This window comes from Manduca sexta, chromosome 18, assembly GCF_014839805.1.
Source record: "Manduca sexta isolate Smith_Timp_Sample1 chromosome 18, JHU_Msex_v1.0, whole genome shotgun sequence".
In the NCBI taxonomy this organism is placed as follows: Eukaryota; Metazoa; Arthropoda; class Insecta; order Lepidoptera; family Sphingidae; genus Manduca; species Manduca sexta.
In genome coordinates, this window is record NC_051132.1 from 5,693,067 (window position 1) to 5,717,821 (window position 24,755).

General features: G+C 32.5%; 1 protein-coding gene across 1 annotated transcript in view; it reads left to right on the forward strand.

Annotated features, from left to right (window-relative positions):
- Window positions 1-266: 266 nt before the first annotated feature.
- LOC115443354 (lateral signaling target protein 2 homolog) overlaps window positions 267-24,755 on the forward strand; it is a 46,830-nt gene continuing 22,341 nt past the window's right edge. The window contains exons 1-2 of the mRNA XM_030168721.2: window positions 267-513; window positions 17,278-17,418. Of these exons, the coding sequence (XP_030024581.2) occupies window positions 448-513; window positions 17,278-17,418 (207 nt within the window). The 5' untranslated portion in view covers window positions 267-447. The remainder of the gene's footprint in view (window positions 514-17,277; window positions 17,419-24,755) is intronic.

Sequence of the window (24,755 nt, forward strand, 5' to 3'; positions counted from 1 at the left end):
GAATTTAAATTCACGTCTAGTTAGTGATTAGTTCTCGCAGTTGAAAGAAAAACGTAAAAATAATTAATAATCATGGATATTTCGGCCTTTAACATTTAGTAACACAATACGATATGAAATTATTTATTTGGTACGGTTTTGCGACCTGGAAGTTTTTAGGGAAGGCCTATGTTCAGCAATAATAATGACGACGGTTTTTAGTCGATACATTAATTCGATATTTGATTGGACATCACTAAGCATTTTCATTGCAGAAGTTGCCATCTCGTTCGTTCGTCATTCATTCTGTAACGTGAACGGTACGCGGATAGTGAAAACATGTCCGCCGTTTGTGCTATTTGACGTAAATATTATGCGAAATAAATAAATTTTTGTTTGCTGTTACGTGGTGATTCTTTGTGTTTTATAAATTTTATGATGTGTGTGCTCATGCTGTGATTTGTTCATATGAGGCTGTTATATTATAAAACGGGTCCAATGGAGTCTCTCAGAAAATGGTTTTACAAACCCAAGGTACGTCAGAGGTGTTTTTCCTCTATTATTATGATCTGATAGTTGGTGAATCATATTTATTGAATTAATGTAGGTCACTTAGACTGTTTATCTTATTTCTATTAGTTTATAATGCAGCAGTGTATCTGAATAGTTTTTGTTAAAAATCCTTTGTGGTGCTGTTGTTTGTTGAATGACTGCATACGTTTTCCTGCCTACTATTGTTCTGATTGTCGAAGCGAATAAAACGTCTACCATTTTCTATTATTAGTAAAAATGGCGTGACTGTATCCTATGATTTAGGTTTTAGTGACATTAAGAGAGTTGACCGCGGTCGGAAAACTTAGTTTCATTGTTGCGTAGTAAATTAAGCATAGGATCAATTATTATAACCCAAGAAAATTTTAGTTATATGTTACTTTTTGCCCCTGGATACTTCTGTATAAATTAGTTTTATAGTCACAGAGTAATGATTACATTATGGACGAGATAGTCCTATTTATAACCTTTTACTATTGTTTACGTTATTTATATAGCTTTTGATAATAGTTTGTTTATAAATAAATCCAGTAGGCTGCCAAACATAATATCTGTACTCCTTGAAAATTGATCATCAAAATTAATTTGGCCTAAATTTGTTTATCCACTCATCCAAACCAAAACTTGTAAAAATTGAATACACAATAGATATCATCCTGAGCCAGTCAGTCACATGCATACTACACAGGTATATTTTTTCTTCAATTATTCATAATAAGGTTTCTATAAATAAGTATTGCAACTTCGATTTCACTGAATGTAGTTATTATTACTAAGATTGTATACTGGCAAGAACAAGTTAATAGATATACCACTAGTAAACAAGCAACATTTTTGCATTGATTAAGTCTCGTGCTTATGCTAATGGAGTATTTTGATATTCTAAGTTGTATGCTTTCGTCTGCATAGAGTATTTTATTTCTACTATTTTTCTAACCTGTTTTCCTCATAGATTACCTATGTATTCATTGCAGTAAAACTTTTATTTGGGAACAAAATATATATTCTTTTAAAATATCATATTGCCATTGTTCATCTTTAATCTCTAATATGTTCATATTATATATTATGCGTATACTGGCTGGTAGTGATGTAATTTTAAATTAAAATGTATGACAATGCACCGTAATAATATGCCCATTATTCTGAGACATTAGGTATTAAGTCTCATAATGCAATTAGGTACACTGGCTGTGATGTGTTTCAAACTGGAATAAAGTATCACTTTGTTGCGTTACTGTGGTTCGGAATCAGAACTAGTTAATGCTTTGGTATGTACTCCGATGCAACCAACATAAATGAGATCCATCACAATCAAAATAATGCATAAAATTTAATTTTTTAGCAATGAAATTTAAAAAATGTGTATCTGATACAACTTATTTTGGCAATTATTTAAAATCAAAACTCAAAAAGAAGTAATAAATACAGTTTGAGCTAATAAATTAAGTTTATGTATGTGACATTATAATTGATTTATAATAAAGATCTAATACAATATTAAATGTATGTAAATTGCTATATTGATTTAGCTTCTTAATTTAAATAATTTGGAAATGTATTCACTGTGTTTTGTATCAAATTGTACTTTGTAGACATTTTTTTATCAAGCCAGTTAAAATATTATCTATTGAATCATAAATACAATACATAATATTTGCCTATATTTATCAACATAAATTATCAATACAAAGTTATCACAAATAAGTAATGGAAAATACCTTGATGACTTGATAATTTATTTCTGAATTCACTCACCGCATATTAGTGAACAGTGCAATGTTGTTATGTTTAATGATACCTGGCAAGAATATGTTGTTATAATGGATTACTGAAAAGATTTATATATTACACCTGGTTATTATTGCCCAAATTGTACTGACTATATTTTTAGACAGAGATTATTGAAAAGTATAATAATAATCAAATCAATCAGAAACAAAGGAATGGTGATGTTCAATACATGAAATAAAATAATATTTTACAGTATGGCTAACTAGAACTTATCAGACTACTCTTTGTTGATATTGAATATAAAATTTTATTTCTTTTTCATGGTTTGGTAATCCATTAGAGTTGTCATTTATCTTGAAGTAAGTAATATAGGAAACATATTGTATCAAAACAAAAAGTATTCAATAAGATTTAATACTATAAAATATATACAATATTATTTAAACAACAAAATCTATAAAATTAGTTTTGGTTATGCCATATAGTAGTTGCATGAGGTTTGGCTATTGACATGTCGACATAGCCATATTTGAAACACCCACATAACATAAAGGCTTAGTTATTTTTGTTTGCATGAAAATATTCTGTTATTATAAAATATAATAATCTGTTACTTACTGACAACTATAACTTAGACAACAGCGCACATAGGCCTTACAATACATAGGGCTATCATTTGGTTGCCAGAAAAATACATTTATTATGTAAAAACAATGATCTTGTTATGAAGAATGCTGTTTTTAAATGACTTTCAAGGAGATAGGCTATCTTTTTGTTGTATTTTTTGTTTGTTATTCAGTGATTTTATTACTTTGTGTCTGATTTGAATGATTCTTTTAGAGCACGCTTTTATATAACTTCGGAATAGTCCAGAATAGTTGACAATACAGAAGGGAACACTTCACAATCAAATAAGATTTTGATAATTCTTTTTGTATTGGGTTGAATATAAATTTAACATACTGTCATATTAAAAATATTGTTTTTTGTCCTTGAACTTCAAAAATGCATTAGGGAACTGCTCAGATTTTTTTTTTTAACAAAAATCTTTTTTTTTTTTTCTTCATGACTGGAGGTTGTGCTCGCTTTGGTAATCCTTAGTGGTGGCGTCATGATGATTAAAACTACTATAAAACCCTAAAATATTTTAACATAATATAATAATTAAAACACAAGCAATGTAATCTTCTTTTTAATTAGTGTTTTTTATGTTTATATGCAACATTATATTTTTTTGGAATTGCTTAATTTTAATTATTAGCAAAGTAAGTAAATATAGGAATAAATAATCAATATTAATAAAACAAAATACATGTTCCCGTATTATATGAAATATGCTATGGGTATTTCCTCTTTAACAATAAAACCTGTTTAAGCTGGTACTGGCTGGTGCAAATATTTTCCTTAAAGAAAACTTTTTGTTTGGGTATGTAAATGTTTTATGAAAATCTAAATCCATGTTCTTTTTGTGAAATGTGTCATATGAGAAATTATCTGAGCACATACCACCATAGAAATGTCTATTTCAGCCATCAAGCAGCATTGTGTAAGTGTGCTTATTGTGTTCAGATTTGAAGGATTTTATAAACAGTCTAATTGTTTGGCATTATGAGACTTAATATAGATTTTTTAGGTTTGACATGTTTATTGTAGTATTGTTGTAGTTTTCTTTTATAGTTTTTAATTTAATTGAAATTCTCTTGTATAATGCAGAACTGTAATACTATTTCATCATGAATGCTACATTCATGTTAAATTCACATTAAACTTATGAACTTTTTGTAAAACAGAATCATTTAGGCCACTGTCTTATTTTTATAGCATCACCCTTTCCTATCTAACACCACTTTTGGTGAATTATTAAGAAGTAAGTCAAACTGTAATGAGTACTATTGACTCACAGCTAAAGCCTGTTTGTTTTAACATTTAGATTGTCTATAAATGTTACAGTAAGCAATGCTTATTTGCACAAAGGCCGTAAAATAATAACTTTTATTTGGGATGGGCATAGATAAAATATAGCCTAGGTAGATCTAAGCTACTTGAGACCCAGAACTGATGTTTTGCTTATTAAAACCTCAATCATAGTTGGTCATTGTCATTACCATATATGCCCAGACAAAAAATGAGATATAAATAATAAAAACTTGTTGGCGTTTGATAACATGTTAAGAATAATAATACATACTAATGTATACATTTACAAAAAAACATTTTACTCTGAAATTAATGAAAAATATCTTGTTTTCCATTAATTTGAGTTTCAGCCTGGATGAGTATGAAATTTTTTTTTTCATAGGTAGATATAGTAAACAAATTTTTCATACTTTTCAACGTAACAATGTGAAATGACGTATTTAGTATATTAATACTTTGAAGACAATGACAATAAAGTATATCCCTGCAGATTTAATGTTATCAATGTACATATGTACTTACTTTAAAATGTGAGCCAGTTTATTTCCATTTATGAGTAAGCAAACATAATTGGGTGAAATATTGCATATCAAGTGATTTGTGATTATTCACATTTACCATTTCACTGGTCTTTGTTCCTTTAGTTGAGTAGCAGTGTTGCCAACTCTTTTTTGTCAAACCAGGAAAAAAATAACTGTTCAAACCACTAAATATCACACAGTGTTTTGTATTTTGACATGAACATGTGTACTGCATATTATTATTATCTTAGCAGAAATTATTATATTATATTTTTAAACCATTTATTGATTAATTTTCTATTATTTGCCATAACTTCTATGATTATGTTTAATATTACTTCCCGCGTTTAAGCTCCTTTGCTAGTTGCCAAGTCATTATTTAATTTGTGTTTCGCTTGTAAATTGTTTTTACAAACACATTAACACCGAGACTCAATAGAATATAATTAGAAGTAGCCTATTACTATTTGATCTTTATCATACGATTGTCCGGTATTGTCAGCATATTATATTGCACTGGTTGTATAATCCAATAGACGATGCTGCTGTCACAATTATGTTTTATAATCGAAAAACGTGCCTAAAGCTCATTGTTAAGGTTTATATTTTACTTCTCAGCATGAAGTAGACCATTGTAATTAGAATAATGATAATATCCAGTTTGTTCCAATAAAAAGATGCCACAATATATCAAGAAACTACCTATTTTCAGCTCTCATTGAGAAGTCTTTGTAAGAGTAAGTAATATAACTGTTTTACGACGTGTAGTTTGTTATCTATGCTTTTACGACATACTCAATGTCGACATGGAGACAGATACACAAATTAGCATAATCCATCTCTGCATAAGTCGTTTTGTTGTCTGCGACGATGCATGTTGCATATATGTAATATAATATTGGTTGTAATCTACGATATAATATAGTCGTGATATCCTCCGTCCTTGTCTATCCCGTAAATGAACCGTGGTGCGTCCCGTTCGCACACTTTCACTTTTTTCACTGCTTTCCCAATGGCCCGCGAAACTCGGTCGACTTTGCCAAATGTTTTGCGAATGCCCGATTTTATAATCTTTGAGCTCACAAATGACTAACAAAATAACGGGTTTCTTTGGCATTGTTTTCTATTTTATCGGCCGTGTATTATTCGTTATATTCTATTGTTTCACGTTTTTGCCTTTGGCCACCTAGATGGTTAATTAAGACTTCAATGGCTTAATTTTTTATCATAAATAAACGTTCACAAGCATGATTCATGTCAATTTTTTTCTTTTTCTACAGTTGGCACACTGAACCATTGTACGGGAAAAACAGTTTTGCGAGGTCACGTGACTCGAGTGGTTTATTAGGCTTATGGTTTCAGTTATAGTACATCTCGCAAATTTTCTGTGATAATGGCATGCTGTTGTGTTTCGTTAAGCCCCATACTTTGCTGCAGAAAAAGATACATCAATACATATCTTATGAATTAGAATTAGTTCATAAAGAACAAATTTGTGTGCTTTTCTATATAATTACAAAAATAAACATTTATGGACCAAACCATTAAATCAAAATTCAGATTGCTCGTGATATTGCCTAATGTTGCGCATGAAATCTATCTGATTATGTTTGATATATCTTTATTCCGTATCGTTAATGTCGATAAAGATTATCAGGTGGTAATGACCGCACTTCGTTTGAATCCTTTCAATGTCAATTTCAATACAAAAGCCGAATTCAAAACTGTCTATGTTATCACTATTCCACGGTCAGTTGTCACGTGTTTTTAATTAAACACTGCGCTTGTGAAACACTTACGTGTTGTCTCCAAGCGATACTATTTCGTAAGAAAAGATCTTCTTTATTTGTCATTATTATAGAACTTCTAGATTACTAGTCAAAATGCATGATTTATGTTGGATGAATGTATATTTCTTTACCCAAAACGTTTAATTGATAAAGTTCTCTGTATTATCATAATAAATTATTTGATTAATGTTCCACATGTTTAGTACTCAGGTTTTCCCGTGTGTTGTCAACAGCTGCAAGTCCCACGATGTTATCTTCTTACAATGTGTAACGTTTGTGTTTTACCGCATCGACATTGGCTTTATAAACTATTAGCAAATGTGGCTGAAAATATGAAGTATTTATTAAGGCTAACTGCATTTTTAAATTTTTGTACCATTTGGTAATAATGAGAGACGTGCAAGTGGTCCCAGAATATATGCCAACGTTGGTATAGAAATATATTGGATTAAAACTATTTTTCAGATTCTATTGCGGTTTTTTATATTGAGATTTTTTCCCGACGTTTCGAAGACTTGCAACCTTCATAGTCACAGGGGGGCCGAAAAATATTTTTGTTTCAATGACTAACATTCGCGTAAACATAAGAAATCATTAAACAAATCTACTTCACTCGAATAAAATGATTATTGATCACGCCTGCTGCCTGTTACCATCTGAAATCTGATAATTACGGATATGTGGTTTCCAAACAGTAGTGAAATGAAAAATAGACACGGCATAAACAAAAAATTTAAATTTATTTATAATCCTTGACTTTATCATAGCTGACGATTGAAGTGAACGGCGCGCCGTGTGATATCAAGGCAACAGACGTCATGTTCGGTTTTGTCAACTCACTTTCATCATTGCTGGTTTATGTAACTAATCATTTTTGACCTTATGCTATGGTAATAGAGTTTACCAACATTCCTTATCTTTACAATGACATGTTTACTCACATAGGTCACAAATGACATGATGTACCAAGAAATGCATAATTTTAATTATCTACGCCAGTGGTTCTCAAACTTTTTAAATGACGGAACCCTTTTGGGAAGCAAAATACTTGATGGAACCCTACAATAAAACAATTGTTTTTATAAGTGTATTTTTTATTAGTCAGCATAATAAAAGTACAATGTAACAGTTACTAATTATTATTGAGAGAGGTGTTTTGATTTTTTTTTTCTAAATTCTTGCGGAACCCCGACAGAGGTATCACGGAACCCTAGGGTTCCGCGGAACACACTTAGAGTATAGCTGATCTACGCATAGTTATCGAACACATTAGTGGTGTGCTGTATTTATTTTAAATTGATAAAAATAGCTCTAAAATTGATACTTTGTGGCTTAGGATCGACTAACTATATAATTGAAATTTGTCAGTGTAATGTATTTAATAATTAATAATTGTGGCAGGTATTAATTCAAGTTAAAATTTATTAGGATTAATTTTACCAGGTATTTATTAATCATTCGTAACTACACTAATTTTAACTCATTACGCATACCAAATAGGTATTACTTGAAAGCATTATCCTTTGTTTCCATTTTAAAAACATAATTTGTCGTTTAGTAATAAAATTGCAAAAGATCTATATTATTATTGATGGATAATCCTAAAAGAAAACTTTTTATTATTTTATTTTTACGTTAAGTGTTGTGCCTGGGTTCGTCCGCGTGAAAAGCCCTTCGTATTACGATAATTTATAAATCAATGTAATAATCCACAATGTCATGATATATGCCGTCAAGGCCTCTTTAAAATTCGGATAAAATAAATTTCCTATATGAGCTTGTTTATTTTTAACAAACATCCACACATACAAACATTTTCACAGACCTACACATTTATAATATGTCAATTACTATAGTTTTTGTATCTCCGTTTACCTCAATTTTATCCTTGTTTAATTGATTGTATATTTAACCACTATAATATGTCGTTACTAGTCAGTCACTAATCAATTAATAAATATTCCCAGTGTCGGAATCATTTGGCAAGAAAAAAAATCGACGCACCCTAATATAGCAACCATGCGAAGTATTTTATAAAACGCTAGTTCAGTTTTCGTGATGACCTTCACCGCCTGTCGCAGACAGTAGACGCTCACGTGGCCTAAACAATCCGATTACATATTCGTTAGTGTAGTTCTGTTTATTCATGATCTATTTAAGGATGTTTAGATACTATAAATATTATAATTATATTCAGGGAATAATGACTACACAATTTTCTTTGATGTAATTGACAAGTCCACACCCCAAACAATACAAAATTTTTGTTACTTTTTAATCTGTGTAAATATATATTTTTTTCAACTACTTACGCTTTAATCCTTCACAAATATGATTGTCTGGAAAGCATTAGTCATTAGTCATTATGGGCCTACGTTATTCTCTTTGAATAGTTGTTAAAATTTGTACTATAATGATTAAAATGCCTGCAAATAAGGCATAAGTAAAGTAAAATCCAAGAGACCCTTTTAACTTAAATCAACCGATTAATAGGACTACTTTGCATAATGTCTGAGGTCTGAATTAAACGGCCAACAACCTTAGCACACGTAGAGCTTGCAACCTTTTTTAAGCCTAAATAACGATACAAATAAGCTCTCATTTTATATGAAACGTTTAGAAACTCGTTTTGTACAGAATTATAATGAGAGGCACGAAACTGTTTACGTATTCAAAAGAATATTGGGCGACGTGTTTTTAAATTGCAAAACAATACGATGACATTGCCTTGTTTATAGCAGTGAACTGTCGGTCAATTTGTAGATTATTATATATATTTCGTGGGTTCACTACGGAATTAATGTAATCAAGAGTTGTTATATGAATAATACTAGTTACTGCCGCGAGGTTACACTCCACGCGCGTGTGTTTGCTCCTGGGATAAATTGATTATTTATAATAAATATAAATAAGTTTTCAATTATAAAGACCAGTCTAGATGTACTGGACACTTTGAGTACCTGGTTAATTACCAGTACCGAAAATGATTGAAAAATTTGAAGGAAAAACAATAATATTTGAGTATATAGAAATCGATGACTATAGATCAGATAACTGAAGTCATATGAAAAGACCAATTGTTGATGGCTTGTCTTATTACCGTTATCAGAATTTGCACAAATAGGTACCTTACCTACGCTTACTTACTTACTAAACCTTTTTATTCAAACAATGTATTTGAGTTGTCACTTATCATTGTGCAGTACATATTTATTTTAGTACTAAAATAATTGTTGTAAATTATTATGTTGGTTAATTTTCGATTCATTACTTAAACGTGGCGATGACAAAATATAATTTGTATACCTAAATTAACACCTAATTAATCGTTAAGCGAATTAGAAAAGAGAATTCTCTCTTTTGTTTAAATAACGTAAGTGCATAACACTTGAATACCGCGGTATCTTAGAAAGTAAGAGTTGATTACATCCATTAACAAGTATCCACTTGGAATTGTTAAAATGTAAATTTTACAATTTCCTTGTACATACTTGCTTTGTGTGTTGATAAAACTACCTACGATAAGGATGATTAAACAAAGTGTGCTTGTGTGGTTTACTGTTTTTCTGTTCGGGGACTTTACACGGAAGTGATTATGATTGTTTGTGCTGCAATTTATTTTTAACTAACTCTTACCCGTGAATGGGTCTGCTTGGAAATCCCGTTCGCGAGGAAGATTTATTTTAAGTACATCTTCCTATGAGACGTTTATGGTGAAAGGTTGAGTTTTCCTTTAAAGCGATTCTTGTCATCAAACTTGCCTTAAATTCAGTATAATGTTGGTATGCGATACTTAAGGCTTTGAAGATAGTGACATAAGGAAGGACATATGTAAATAGAACGAACGTCTTTCATGAATGATACGTTAATGTAGTTGACTTTACAAAAGTTAAAAAGATGCTTTTCATAACGAGTGCAAGAAAATGTGAATCCGGAAGACCGTGGTCCTACTAGAAAATAATACTTTTCTATATTTATAGCCTCTCAATAACAAATTAAGCAGTACTTTTCATCGACAAGTTTTAATAACCGATTTATCGCGTAGAAAACTGTACACAATATCGTTATGTTATGTAGATTCATTTTAATGACATGCAGTTCACTTTGTTGTAATACCTGTTATTTTAATGTTCCTAACATATATATTAGTACTAGTATTATGCTGTATGGTAAATTGATATATTTGTACATTTGGAGAATAAAAAAAAATCGGTATGTGTAAATTTTATCTAAGTCCGTCAGTTTCTGCGTTTACTCTTAAGTTCTTACACAATTCTAAATATCTTAACACTATCACAAACTTTCGTATTTCTATTATTTTTACGATTGATAGTAATCAATCTACTATAATATGTTTTATTCTAACTATATGTTTTGTATATTTTACGAAGATTTAACGTAATATAAACCCAATGTCAAGTATATTTGTCAGTCTATTGTTTTTTTTTTTGGAAAAGATACGAAACTCGTTGCGTGACAGAATAAAATCAGTTTTGGGATTTTGTGTCAATACAACATGAACAAAATCATGATATATTACTAATATTATGGTACTAATCTGCACAAGGCCTATTTAATTTGAGCTGGTTTTTATCATACAGTTATTTTATGAATGTGTTAAGCTGTTATAATCTTACTGCACTTTTACTACGTCCTCCTTTGTGTTAACTGCGAATTCCGAATTCAAATCAATGCGAAATTCGAATCTAAAACGCTCAGACGAAAACCGATCTCGTTTTCTTTAATTTACGGGTGACATATTTTGCATTTTTTTACAGAATGATTGCAGCGACTTTAAAAGCCGTCGTGTCTCAATACCTTTTCAATGTCTTATAACAAAAGACACCACTGTAGGTCAAGATTCATTAGACGTTGGACAAAAGCCAACAAAGCTAGCTATAAGAGAGAAAGTTTGCGCGGTAGATAAGCGTATGCACTTCCATTATTTTGATCAGATTTTGGCCAAATTGTATTGGTTCGTCTCATATTTTTCTTTCTTAGGTTTATTTATTGATGTTGTTGGTGCCAAATGCTTTTATTTTTTTATCTGGTTAAGCCCTCAATATGTAGGATTATCATATAATTTGCTAAAATTAGTGCCATTCTTAGTAAAGTAATGGAGTTGTTTATATAAACGTTTCCTTTATGGATGTAGAGACGAACATATCAAACGTCTCATAAATATCTGTTTATGTGATCTAGATGATAAGCATGTTATTTGTGAATACAAGTCGGGGTAGATAACCTAATTTCGAAGGTTTTTTGTCATACTTAAATTTTAATATTTAGTGCATTATTTGGTTACACCTTTACATACCCGGCCTGCTGAATGTGGCGACTTAAGCCTCAAATTATTTCTTTATTTTGAATTGTTTTGTTTTTATTATTGTCCTCGTCGTTATCAGTATAATTTTACTTACCAATATTTAAAACTGTTTACAAAATCGACTGTTGATTAAAATTGTTTCTCCATGAAATCGTGTTTTATGGCATTCGTAATGTTGTGAAAATTCTAAATGAAATGATTAATGTTAAAATTATCGAATTTAGCAATAAAACGTGACCGTTTAAAATCCCAGACTACTGTCCTGCCTCGCAATATGGAGAAGTATTAGCCGTTACTGTGCCTATTGCGCTATTAGTCACGTGGACGACGGGTCACGTGAATCAGACTGTATCGGACGCCCGAAACCTTTTAGAGAAAGTGCTCTTTATTGTTGAACGTGATTTTGACACAATGCTTTGTCGATGTTGTTGATAGCTATATGAACTTGGTCTAGTGCCGAATAAGCCCTCTGGGAGTCCTAATTCTAAAGATTTCGTCAGTAATACCTTGAGCCAGTTAAAACTAAGAATTATACTCTAACAGGAACATTCTCTTGATAGCGATAGAGATTCTTGATAGCGGCGATAGCCTAGTTGGGTGTGGAACGGACTGCCGAGACGGATGTCCGCAGGTTCAAATCCCAAGGGCACACACCTCTGACTTTTCTAAAAAATCATGTGTGTATTCTTTGTGAATTTATCGTTCGCTTTAACGGTGAAGGAAAACATCGTGAGGAAACCTGCACATCCGAGAAGTTCTCTATAGGAATTTCGAAGGTGTGTGAAGTCTACCAACCCGCACTAGGCCAGCGTGGTGGACTAAGGCCTAATCCCTCTCAGTAGTAGAGGAGGCCCGTGCTCAGCACTGGGCAAGTATATAATACAGGGTTGATATTATTATATTTATTATTAGGAACATTCTCAATCCTATGGTTAAAGGCTTTGGCTTGTCGTCACAGACTTATGCAAACGATAGAAACAAAGCTGAGCAAAAACAAAATCTACATACAAAATTAAACGTCATAGTAGGCAGTTTTGCAGCACGAAAATATACTTCGAGGCTCCCACAAGCATGAAACTGCTTACTATCTGATCCATGCTCGCTAGACACCGTTATTGAGTCCTCATTTCTGATTTAGTTTTCATCTCGTTTCACGGATGTTTGCAGACAATGGGTTACACAATCCGGACCGAACCGCTACCGCTCTGAGTCTGGCGTTCAAAACTGCGGGCACATAATGTGAAGGTTAAACTCCGTCGCAACGGAGCGCCAATTACCTCATTGTCGGATGCAATGCCGCTGCACGTATAAATCGGTGAACAATTTGTGCGATCAGTGTGCTATGACGTCAGCAGTACGCAGTGGCGACAGATTTAATCCTGCGAGAGGTTTAACCTTGTTTCCTTGTGCACGTGTTCCAGAATCACTGCATATGCCCGTGCAAAGGTGTATGCATTTTTTTCTTTTCGAAAAATTATCCTCTCTTCAAACATATTTATCGGCAAGGCAATACCTTTATTTTCTATAATGTAACTGTCTTTATTTCTGAAAATTATCCTACAAAGAATTATACTGAGCAGTAGAGCCATACGGTTGTCACGCAGTTTTGAGTCTAAGCCATCTCACATAGTTTCCCAAATGGGAATTACCCCAAGAGATGGGTAATGGCTGTGCATGCGATACAGTGGTACGGATTTGATACCGCTCCATTGGTTATTACATCATACATATATGTAATAATTCAGTGTGGTGTTAATTTTAGCTGGTGGTAGGCTATATTATATCCGTTCGGATAGCGACCACCGTACACAAGGTGTTAAAACCCTCCATAGTTGTCCACGCAAGTGTGACGCGTTCCTGCATCAGCCTGTGTTGTCCAGTTCCAACAGGCCGGCATAATTGTGTCGACTGCCGAGGTGTAATCATCTCACGTCAGTCCACATTCTATTGGACCTCACTCCACTTACCATCAAGTGCAGTGGGGTCATTTTGAAGTAAACTTATAAAAAGTACGGTATTTGTTGTTCCTCAACGACTGAACTGAAATTACTCGTTTAAAGTAATTGATCGAATGTATGGAATAACATAGTTGTTGTTGACGAGCAAATAATAACATTTTACAAGACCAATCAGAGCACTCCAAATAATAAACTAAAAAAACTATGGGTAATGGGAATTCCCCTCAAATCGTTCTCTGAATAGGTGAAACAAAAAATACGTTTTGCATACTTCACATAAAATTAGTTTTAATGAAGCATTGTTGTTGTATTGAACTTATCTCGTATAATTTTTATAGTCCTACTGTTGAATGAACAGTAGATTATGTTAAGAACGAAAAATATATGTATATTTTGGGATAATAACGCAATTCGCATAGACCGAAAAATGCGAGATGGGAGTATCCATGTAATGCATTTTTTCTTATGAAAAAAAAAAGCAATGTATGAGTAAGGGTATTATACTAGCTCGAATTGGCTGATTATCATAAAATATATATGAATAAAAAATTACCAATCAACACTTTATTTGTACTTTGCTTTTTACGCAAAACATCCTGCCATCAGATCAAGTTTTATAATTTTTTGACGAATCATATTTTTTTTTCTGTCGGTATTTAGCGATTTCAACTGCGTCAACATTATTAAATCCGTAACAGCCCACACGACTTAATATACTTAACAACATTAAATTATATAACAACCTTTGGAAACGCGACCTCGACATTGTACGTTGCCTATTCGCCTGAACATATAATTCATACTATTATTTCTTTCTTAATTACAACGCAAACTGGCCATGATTCATTCCTCTAAGATTGTAAACATTGAACGTAGTGTAGGTATTTAGCCGTTTGTAATTCCAGTCACGTATCGTAGATAATGCTTATTAACTCCGATAAATTATTGATTTGCATTGATTATTTAGCAGACTGGTCTTTATTCGAATTCTTTTGTAGTAAGTGCACTAGAAAAGATCGGACTGTAAAGGTTATAATTGAAGATTATCAACCTCCGGCAACTTACACAAGGTTTTAAAATAAGCATATATTCAATGAAATTATTAAAAAATAAATTGATACAAATAAAATGTTAATTAATTGAAATGACACCAGCGGGGTCGACTGATAAAATGGATATAAAATAGTAGGTAGTGGCGTGATAAAGCGACATAATTATACCTTATACCATAACACAAGTCTACAACTTAATATTTATTATATTCGGAACTTAAATTACAAAAAAAAAAATTTGCACGCATAAAACCATACATGGGATGTTATTTAAGACATTCGAGCGTATGCCTATGTCGCATTGTTTAAAAGATAACTTTATTCTTGAAGCCTTAGGTAGGGTATATTAATATTATTCCCAACAGCAAAGCCAGGGTAATTAACGCTAAAGCCTGAACGCGTACCTGATATCAATTGATTAAAAATATCTAGATCGTTAAAAATGACAGACACCACTCCCTCACTGTTCATCGCATCACGCGAGGCAGCAGTTGACGCGCGTTAAAAGCATTTTCTTCAGAGTTTGGACCGGTCAATCTTTAAGGCCAAAGGTCGAAAGGGATACATATAACAATAAAAACAGTTATGTTATTTTCCTATAAAACACAAATATATTAATGTCATTATTATTTATGTACTTAATCCATGTTTTGTTAGTAGCAACTATTAAATTTGTATATTTCAAATTAAAAATGCTATCATATCACGGTCCAAAAATTTGATAGCTCCAACTGTAAACGTAGTTCAAATTGAATTGTGTGTAGCAAAATTGTTCAGTTTCATTTTCGTTGGTTTTTTATTTTGTGGCATTGAACCGAGGAAAAATTCTGAGCTGGTAGAGATTTCTCGTAGCATTTGTGGTCTGCATAATGATGCAAATGAATTAACATTAGTTTCTTTAAATTAATGGGACGACGAAAACAAAAATAAGAATCCGTATTCGGAAATATTTTTTACACTACTTATTTGATATTTTTTTTGTAATCGTTCATGAAATAGTGGGTTGTTTTGAACTAAAATTGTTTTTGTAATGAACACCTAGTAAGTTCAACTTCTATGACCTATTTTTCACTTTTTCATTGGAATATTAAATTATTTTTATGTTTAATGCATGTGCTTTTTTCACGAATTCTATTATCTGTCCACATGACATATTTGCTAATAAAGTCTATATTTTATTGTCTTATACAAACAACCCAAATATCATCTACGAAAAGGTTTTAATCTTATCTTGGTTTGTTATATGGAATTACTCCGTCATTCAAAGTTGCAACATTTGTTTTCGTCTTGTTGGTCTAGTGGCAGAATATAGTAAAATTCTGCAGTTCGATTACCAATGTTGGGCTGTTATATATGTATATCGCTTCCAAAGAATATTCTTGAATTGCTCAGAATACAATTTTGATTGCGATATGCGCTGGTCTCGCTTTCTTCTACATCAGTGGTCGAAAATAATCATAATATCAGTCTTTAGTGGGCCACTGGCCCTTTGTGGGTCAAATGTGAATATTTTTTTTACACATAACAAGTTTTCCTTTTGTTTTTGCAGTCATAAGGGCGTTCTTATAGATCAGTTAGATGTACAATTGTACGCACACGATATGATTCACGATGACGTCTGTATTACGATTCTAATTATTAGTCATTTCGTCGTTCTATAGTAGGTAAATAAACAACAAATCAGCTCTCGCTCTACAAACTGCCAATACCAGTCGTCCTGAAGTATTCAATTTATTGGCATTACAATAATAAACAAACCAAATGAACCTATTTCATTTGTTATTTACTATGTTCTTGAATGAGATTTTTTCCAATCCACATTTATTTAAATTACGTAGGAGTTTACCAATGTTTTGGTATTGGTATTCCCAGATTGTTTCCTATAGGTATAAATATTTATGCCAGAATCTTTTCCAAGAAATTTAGCATTCGCAAGACAATAAAATGCGGCGGTCTAAATATTTAAAAATAGCGATTTTTGAAGTGTGCTACTGCTTGCTAGTGTTCTGCCTATCTTAATCGGGATGAAATGTTAATGGCCGCTTTTAAAGTCACATCCGGTAGAGCTCAATGTTCCAGTTCACTGGTTTATTACTAATACTAAAGTAGGGCTATCAACACTGGCAAAATGGACCTTATCGAAAACTTGTGTTGTTAGTCATCATAGGTTGGTATTCTTTTCATTCATTGTTTGAGAATATCACCATCATTCTTTTCTTCTACGGAAAATATTAACGTAACCATTGTTGTATTTTCGTATACTTTGCCAAATTCGTATTTCTATTTTGGATTCTTAACAAAATATAGTGTTTACGCTGTTTGACCTCAATAACAAACATCTTTAGATACGTTCATGTTCATAATATTATAGGTATTAGTACTATATTCCTTTGTGGGTAAGTCTTTAAGGTAAGTAGATGTTTATTCATTATCATTTGTTTTTTACAGAGAGACGACCGATCACTCCTCGCTCAGTTCTTCTTTGCGGACGATGCGCTCAACATGGTCGCCGCGGAGCTGGACTCCTTCGACGGTCGCAAAGACCCGGAGAGGTGTTCCACTCTCGTCAACCAGCTGCGGCATGCCCAGGTTCGTATCCCATTTTCTTCATGTAACTTCCTCTTTCCTCCATTCTTTATCCTAAATCCAGGATCAAGATTTAGGATTAAACGTATTATTTTTTTAATATATTTTTGGCCCCGTATCAATGAATTCATACTATATTACGAAATCCATTTAGTAAATAAATGCCTTTTTTTATAAAATGAATTACAATTGTTATGTTTTATATGATTGCTAAAAATAAGTATTTATAAGTGTAAGCATAGTTTATTCGATTTGCCTAAATCAAAGTGGAACCACGTGGGTGTGTTTATATGTTAACCAAATAAAGAAGTATTGGGTAATACGTGGCGATCAGCTTTTGATTGTGAACTTTCTAAAAACTCACCGATTTCGCAATGTTGTTGTCGCGGTTCGCGAGACCGCGTGCGGAAGTCGATTTCGCAACAGCATAAGAAAAGTCGTGTAAAACAATTGCTGGTTGGTTTTCCTGTGATAGGTCTAATTTGTCTAAATTGCATTAACTGATTATTTGTATCAACCGTAAATGTTAAAACTAAACATTTCTTCGGCAAATGACGTAATTTAAAAGCACAATATAAAATGTTCGCTTCATATTACAAAGCTTGTATACTTTTATATATTTAGGGCTTCGTTTTATAACTGACTAGCTTTTGCCCGCGGCTCCTGCCCGCGTTATAAAATTTTTCAGGCTAAAGTTTTCCGTTATAAAAGTCACGCTATATATTTTCCCGGAAGCCTATGTTCTTCCCAGGGTCTCAAACTGTCTCCATACCAAATTTTATCCTAATACGTTGGGTAGTTTTTGAGTTGAACACGTTCGGGCAGACCGATGCATCGGGGACTTTGTTTTATGATATATTTTTGTAGAACTTGTTAAGAGGAACAATCCCGTCATACATTATTGTTGCATAACTTTAACCGTTTACGCAGCGCACGCAACAGAAGCTCTCAAAACTAATAAATTGTCCCCGTTTTTGCATCATGTTTCATTACTGCTCCGCTCCTATTGGTCATAGCGTGACGATATATAACCTATAGCACTCCAGGAACAAAGGGCTATCCAACACAAAAATATTTTTCAGTTCGAACCGGTAGTTCCTGAGATTAGCGATTACTGCTCCGCTCCTATTGGGCATAGCTTGATGATTATATATAGCCTATAGCATTTCAGGAACAAAGGGCTATCCAACACAAAAAGAACTATTCAGTTCAAACTCCTAGTTTCTGAGATTAGCCATTACTGCTCTGCTCCTGTTGGTCATAGCGTGATGATATATAGCCTATAGCACTTCACGAACAAAGGGCTATCCAATACAAAATGATTTTTTTAGTTCGAAGCGGTATTTACTGAGATTAGCCATTACTGCTCTGCTCCTATTGGGTATAGCGTGATGATATATAGCCTATAGCACTCCACGAAAAAGGCTATCCAACGCAAAAAAAAAAATCAGTTTGGACCGGTAGTTCCTGAGATTAGCCATTACTGCTCCGCTCCTATTGGGTATAGCGTGATGATATATAGCCTATAGCACTCCACGAACAAAGGGCTATCCAACGCAAAAAGAATTTTTCAGTTTGGACCGGTAGTTCCTGAGATTAGACATTACTGCTCCGCTCCTATTGGGTATAGCGTGATGATATATAGCCTATAGCACTCCACGAACATAGGGCTATCCAACGCAAAAAGAATTTTTCAGTTTGGACCGGTAGTTCCTGAGATTAGCGCGTTCAAACAAACAAACAAACAAACAAACTCTTCAGCTTTATATAATAGTATATAGATTACGGTAAAATGACGTCAGCTTTCCTCGCATGTAGCATACACGATTCCATACATATTATAATTCATACATCTTTATTTGACCGATTATAATTTGCTGCGTATGGTGATATAATCCATTGCAAAAAGTTACAACAGAAGATTACCACCGGAATTAGATCATTTGTGTTGACGGCCTATTTAAAAAATCCTACCGAGAATTATTAGTTATTAACAGTTTTAACTTATAAGTTAAAATGAATAATTAACTTGAACCTTCACCATTAGTTTAATGTCAAATGTAGTACATGTACTTAATACCACGAATATTGTTCTATTAAATAAGTTTGTGGTAAAGCTTGTTTACAGTATCCCCACACAACAAAGGTAGGAGTCATGTATTTAGTTCAAGGGCATTTGGCGAAGGTGCGAAAGAGGCATCATTTTGCATAGTTTTATTAAACTTTTCATTACTTAACGACATTAGAAAGAGTGGTTTGTCTAGACACGACCACCCGAAATAGATTTTCTTTGTTGTGTAATATGAGTAAAAAAAAAATCATTACCTAAATGTATAATATTATATATAAAAATATGTCATAGTTGATTTGAATGTCAGCCGTCACATAAACTCAAGCTCAACCTAAAAAATAGAATCTTTTGATGGAATGCATTTGAACTGAAATTATAATTAACATAGTTTGGACCTTACATTTACAATGCGCTGCACAGTTTCTCCACTGATTTTGACAGCTCAGATAAAGCTTTTTAACAACTCTGCTAACACCTTTCAACTTTAGCAAGTTAGTGGTTATCGGTAAAAAAGCCAATGCGTACGTTCCCTGATTCAGATGTAATGAAATATAGGTCAGCGTTTTGTGTATTTTAGTTTTTGAACGCAAACCTTATAGTGAATAATTTTATTTTATAAAATAATTTTATCTATTATTTTATTCTAATACTAGAATGGTACATCTTTCTCCTGATATTATATCCATCCCATGGTCGTTTTGTCTGGAAGATATTGCATAGACCGATAAGACCGCCGTTGGTACGTATTGCTTTTTTTTTTCTTAATTTTACTTTTAATTGATAACAATTCAGGGCCGTAGCTAGGGGGGGGGGGGGGCATTGTGGGGCAATGCCCTACCTTAAAATACTAATGCCCTACCTTAAAATAGTAATGCCCGACCTTAATAATTTACAAAATTGTACATTACTACTGAATGAAAATATATGGAGCAGCGGTTTTTTTATTTTACGATTTGGAAGTTGGTCCCATAGTAAGAGTTATTCGTATTGATGGGTGAAATAAGTCTCCTTCGAGATTTATGGGAATTTTGTCACAATCTGCATATTACCTTAACAATTACTTAAGTATTAAACTGTTTTTTTTGCTCACGCTAACGAGTCAAGGAAACCAAAAATCGATTGAGCAGATCAGATTTAGTAACATTTTTATTTCCGCCCTGCTTGTAATAACAGCTGCCCTACCTTAAATTCATGTCTAGCTACGACCCTGTAACAATTGAGTATAAACTCGTGGGCAACAATGAGAAAATAATTAAATTCTATTTGTACTCTTGTATGTACTACTTTAAAAATATTCTGTAGAATAATTGTATGGCCGTCTTGATGAGTCGACTACTGACTAATGTAATATTATGTAGAACAAATTAAGGTGAAACATTACTCAGACTTTTGTCTACATTGTTTTTGTATATCTGTTGGCGACTAATGGTGAACAGTCGAAAATATATATTTTATTTATTACATTATTTATTGAACACCGGTTTTTCGAAGCTTTTTATCTAATATTTATTAGAATTAAGAATAGCTATTATCGCTATATTATTGATTTCACATGCAAGGCTAGATAAAGAGAACAATTTTTTGATAATTTCTCACGAAACAAAGTTATACTATATTTTATTTTATGTTCTCAATAATGTTTGATTCATTCTACTCAAAAAGGAGATGCGGATACATTGACTGTTATGTAAACGTACTTACATCAAATCAAAATGTTTATTACTCAGCAATAATATGATGTAGTGTTATCAATGTTTTTATATTGTTTGATTATTAAGTAATTTTCCGATTATATCTCAAATATGATTCTTGTCTAATAGTCGACTTAACCTTGCTGACGTCACCGTTCGTTTCGACTTTCGGCGCATCGATAAGGTGTAGCTCTCGCCGCTTTTAGGGTTGTCCGTAGCAATAATATGAGCGTAAATATTAAAAAAAAAATTGTATCATATTATAATATGTAGTATACAAATTGCATGCACTTAATAGAGAAAATTAAATGGATATAATATAATGATACAAACCCTGTATTATAGATTGGCGTATTGGGTCAGTTATATCCTGTTTGGCCCAATACCGAACACTTGTTATCGACAGATCATTAGTAAAATTAAAAGATATCCTCAAAGTTGTAGAACATAATCAATTTTCGTTTTATAAGAATATAAGGAGATTTAAATAAATGTCTAAGCATGAGAATTGTTGTAATTTAATTTTAAGAGGTGAAAATTATGACGCAAAAAACTATTTAGTCTACCCTTTTTGAACGCGGTGTAGCGAGAAACAAACATTTTGATATAGATTACACTAAGCCCTGACTTAATATTTTTGTCAAATATTCGGCTATTCGGCCAAGAAGCCGGTCAAATGTTCGGTAATCGACGTGTGGCCGAAAATGCTATTCGTTGCAAGTCTAGTAATAACTCAATCGTCATCGACAAGAAAATGTATAAAATATACGACATCAATATATATATAGTACTTATGTATATTATTATTTTGCGTAAGTGCGTGACATCATGCTTGGTAATGTCCAAAATAAACATTTCCTTCACTGGTTTTGTAAATGATTATCGGTCGTAATTTATGTATATTGCTAAGCGTTGTTGACACTTGACACAAGTTATTTAATTAACAAACACTAATGCATTGATAACATTATATGACATTGTCAACTTCGAGTAAAGAATATGTTTTTTGTATTTTATCCTCAGGGCCCTTATTCTGTATGATAGTGTAAACGCGTAACGCGGCCGTGTCATGTTATCTTCGAGAAATGTGTGTGGAATGGTATTCTGTAAGCCAAATTTCTATAGTACTAAACATGATGCGTTGTGTTACGTGCTTGTTACGCACTGTCCAAATAACGTGCGGGATAGAGAATAAGGCCCCTGAAATATGTAATGCTACAGTAAGAAGTTGAATGTACAACTTTTGTTTCTAACGATATAAATATCAATAAGCAACTATCATTAATTTAGTCTCTAAACTAGTTTTGATAATTATTATTGCGAAATAAATTGTGTGTTGATTCACCGGGACTGGAGATAAATAGTAAAGGTGACCTAGGTTTAAAAATTGCGCTCTTTTAATTGGATTGATAGGAGCTTTTACAATTTAGGTGTAGAAATAAGAATCAACATGTAAAAATACAAATGACTATGTGTTGTGATTTTGAAGCATTTATTTTGTAAGCTTGATGATTTGATTATGTCGAGTTTTATCAATGACTTATTGTAATATGAAGTGCCGTATTCATGTCTGTCTCATCTGTTTGGGCTTTTCCATCTAGCGCAGGCCTTTTAATAATATTTCCTTCTAAACAAAGTATTTAAATTGTGTTCGAGTAAAATAGCAACCCGCTTTGTAAGATAAACTAATATACTTATACTGTTGATAATTAATTTGTTATCAATAATTATAATTACTGTTCACAATCATTTAGTTGGGATATAAAATTAAATGATATTATGTCGGAATTGGCAGATACGTAGCTTTGTCCGTAATTAATAATACACATTTATTGTTGATATTATTATTGATACAATCCTTGTTTAAATATCTTGGTTTAATACCCACTGATAGGTATAATGGTTATCGTCGGTTGACTTAAGAAGATGGTGTATTTTCTGGGCATTCTTACGCGATCAAAATCATATTTCCAGCGTCGCAGTGTTATTACAAGATTTTTAAACCAATTTTTGATGATTTAAGCATCTCACAGTCTTCTCAAAGCGGTTTCAGTACAAATATTTCGCATACAATTACTTAATCAATCATTTCATTATATTTTTTACGTCAGATGTGAACACACGTTGCGACCATGCCAAAAGGTGTAATACGAAGGGCAACAAGATGATTTTAACTTTATTAATGTGAACAATACTGACTCCAATGCCGTTTCCTGGTCGCCACTTTGTACTGTCTTTGGAAAGAACGAATTACCCGTCCAATGTAAGGTTACAGAAATATGTTGATAACCATTGAGGTGAGTTTGTTTGAAGCGAAAATAAATGTGGTGTCACGTACCATACATGTTGGCTGATATCTTTATAAGGATCCTATCACGCCGTGAGTTAGTTCACTGTTCATTTTGTATTCAATTGAAATTATTACTTGAGTACAGTTCCACTGAAGTGTATAATTGTAGCTGTACTGAGTTGTAGCTAATGAAAATTAAATTATTAATTTATTCCGTTTTAAAAAAAACAAAAGAAACGTTTGAAGGGTCGTTGTTGAGCAATATGTTACCAATGTAAAGACCTAAAATGTATATTATTCTTCTTTAATATGAACCAAATGAGTTAGTTCAGAACGTGCTTTGATTTATTCACATATCGATATCTGGTTGTCAATCTATATCGACAAAGATAATGTATGTGCGATGATAGATACAGTGCGGTGTGATACACATCATCAAGCGCGTCGTGTTGAGGAGTTATTAAACAAATAGACATCACAATGTTTTTTTTTTTTAATTACAAAAGTAAACATTCTTTATATATTGTAACTAGTTTTTGCTCGCGGCTTCGTTCGCATGAAGTAGTTTTCCGGAATAAAAGTCCCGCTATAACGTTCGCAGTGTCTTAAATTATCTCCATACAAAATTTCATAAAAATCCGTCTAGTAGATTTTGAGAAAATCAATAACATACAGACAGAAAAGGTTGCTTTTGTTTTATTATTTGTATAGGACTTAATTCCGTCATTTTCTAGTTACATTATAATCAAAACAGCGTTAGCATTTGATTCCTATTGATTTTGCCGATTTGTATGAAGTTGCCTTTATAAGTCTACTGAACAATCTCGACACTATTATAGTCATACAATCAAAAATTTCGTCATATTAAATTTTAAAGGCCGAAATATCCATGCATATTAATTATTTTTACGTTTTTCTTTCAATTGCGAGAAGTAATCACTAACTAGACGTGAATTTAAATTCTTTACTTGTCAATACTTGTTTAGTTACCCAGATTAAAGGTGAAACAAAATGTATGAAAATGGACCTTAAGCTATAACCTTAAATCTCTTTATAGTTTACCTGCCACATACACCTTGAACATTTTCGAGTCGGCTTTTGTGTTTGTTTATTAAATGAGTCATCTCGTTTGCCATAGTGTGTACACGTCATGCCAATACCACATGGTGGCTGATTGTGATGGGCACGATAATTTCAAGTTGATAGGCCATACTGTGGTCTAGCGGTTAGTTGATAGATAAGGACGGGAATTTCCTATTATAGTAAACAGGTCAGTTGTCAAAAAACC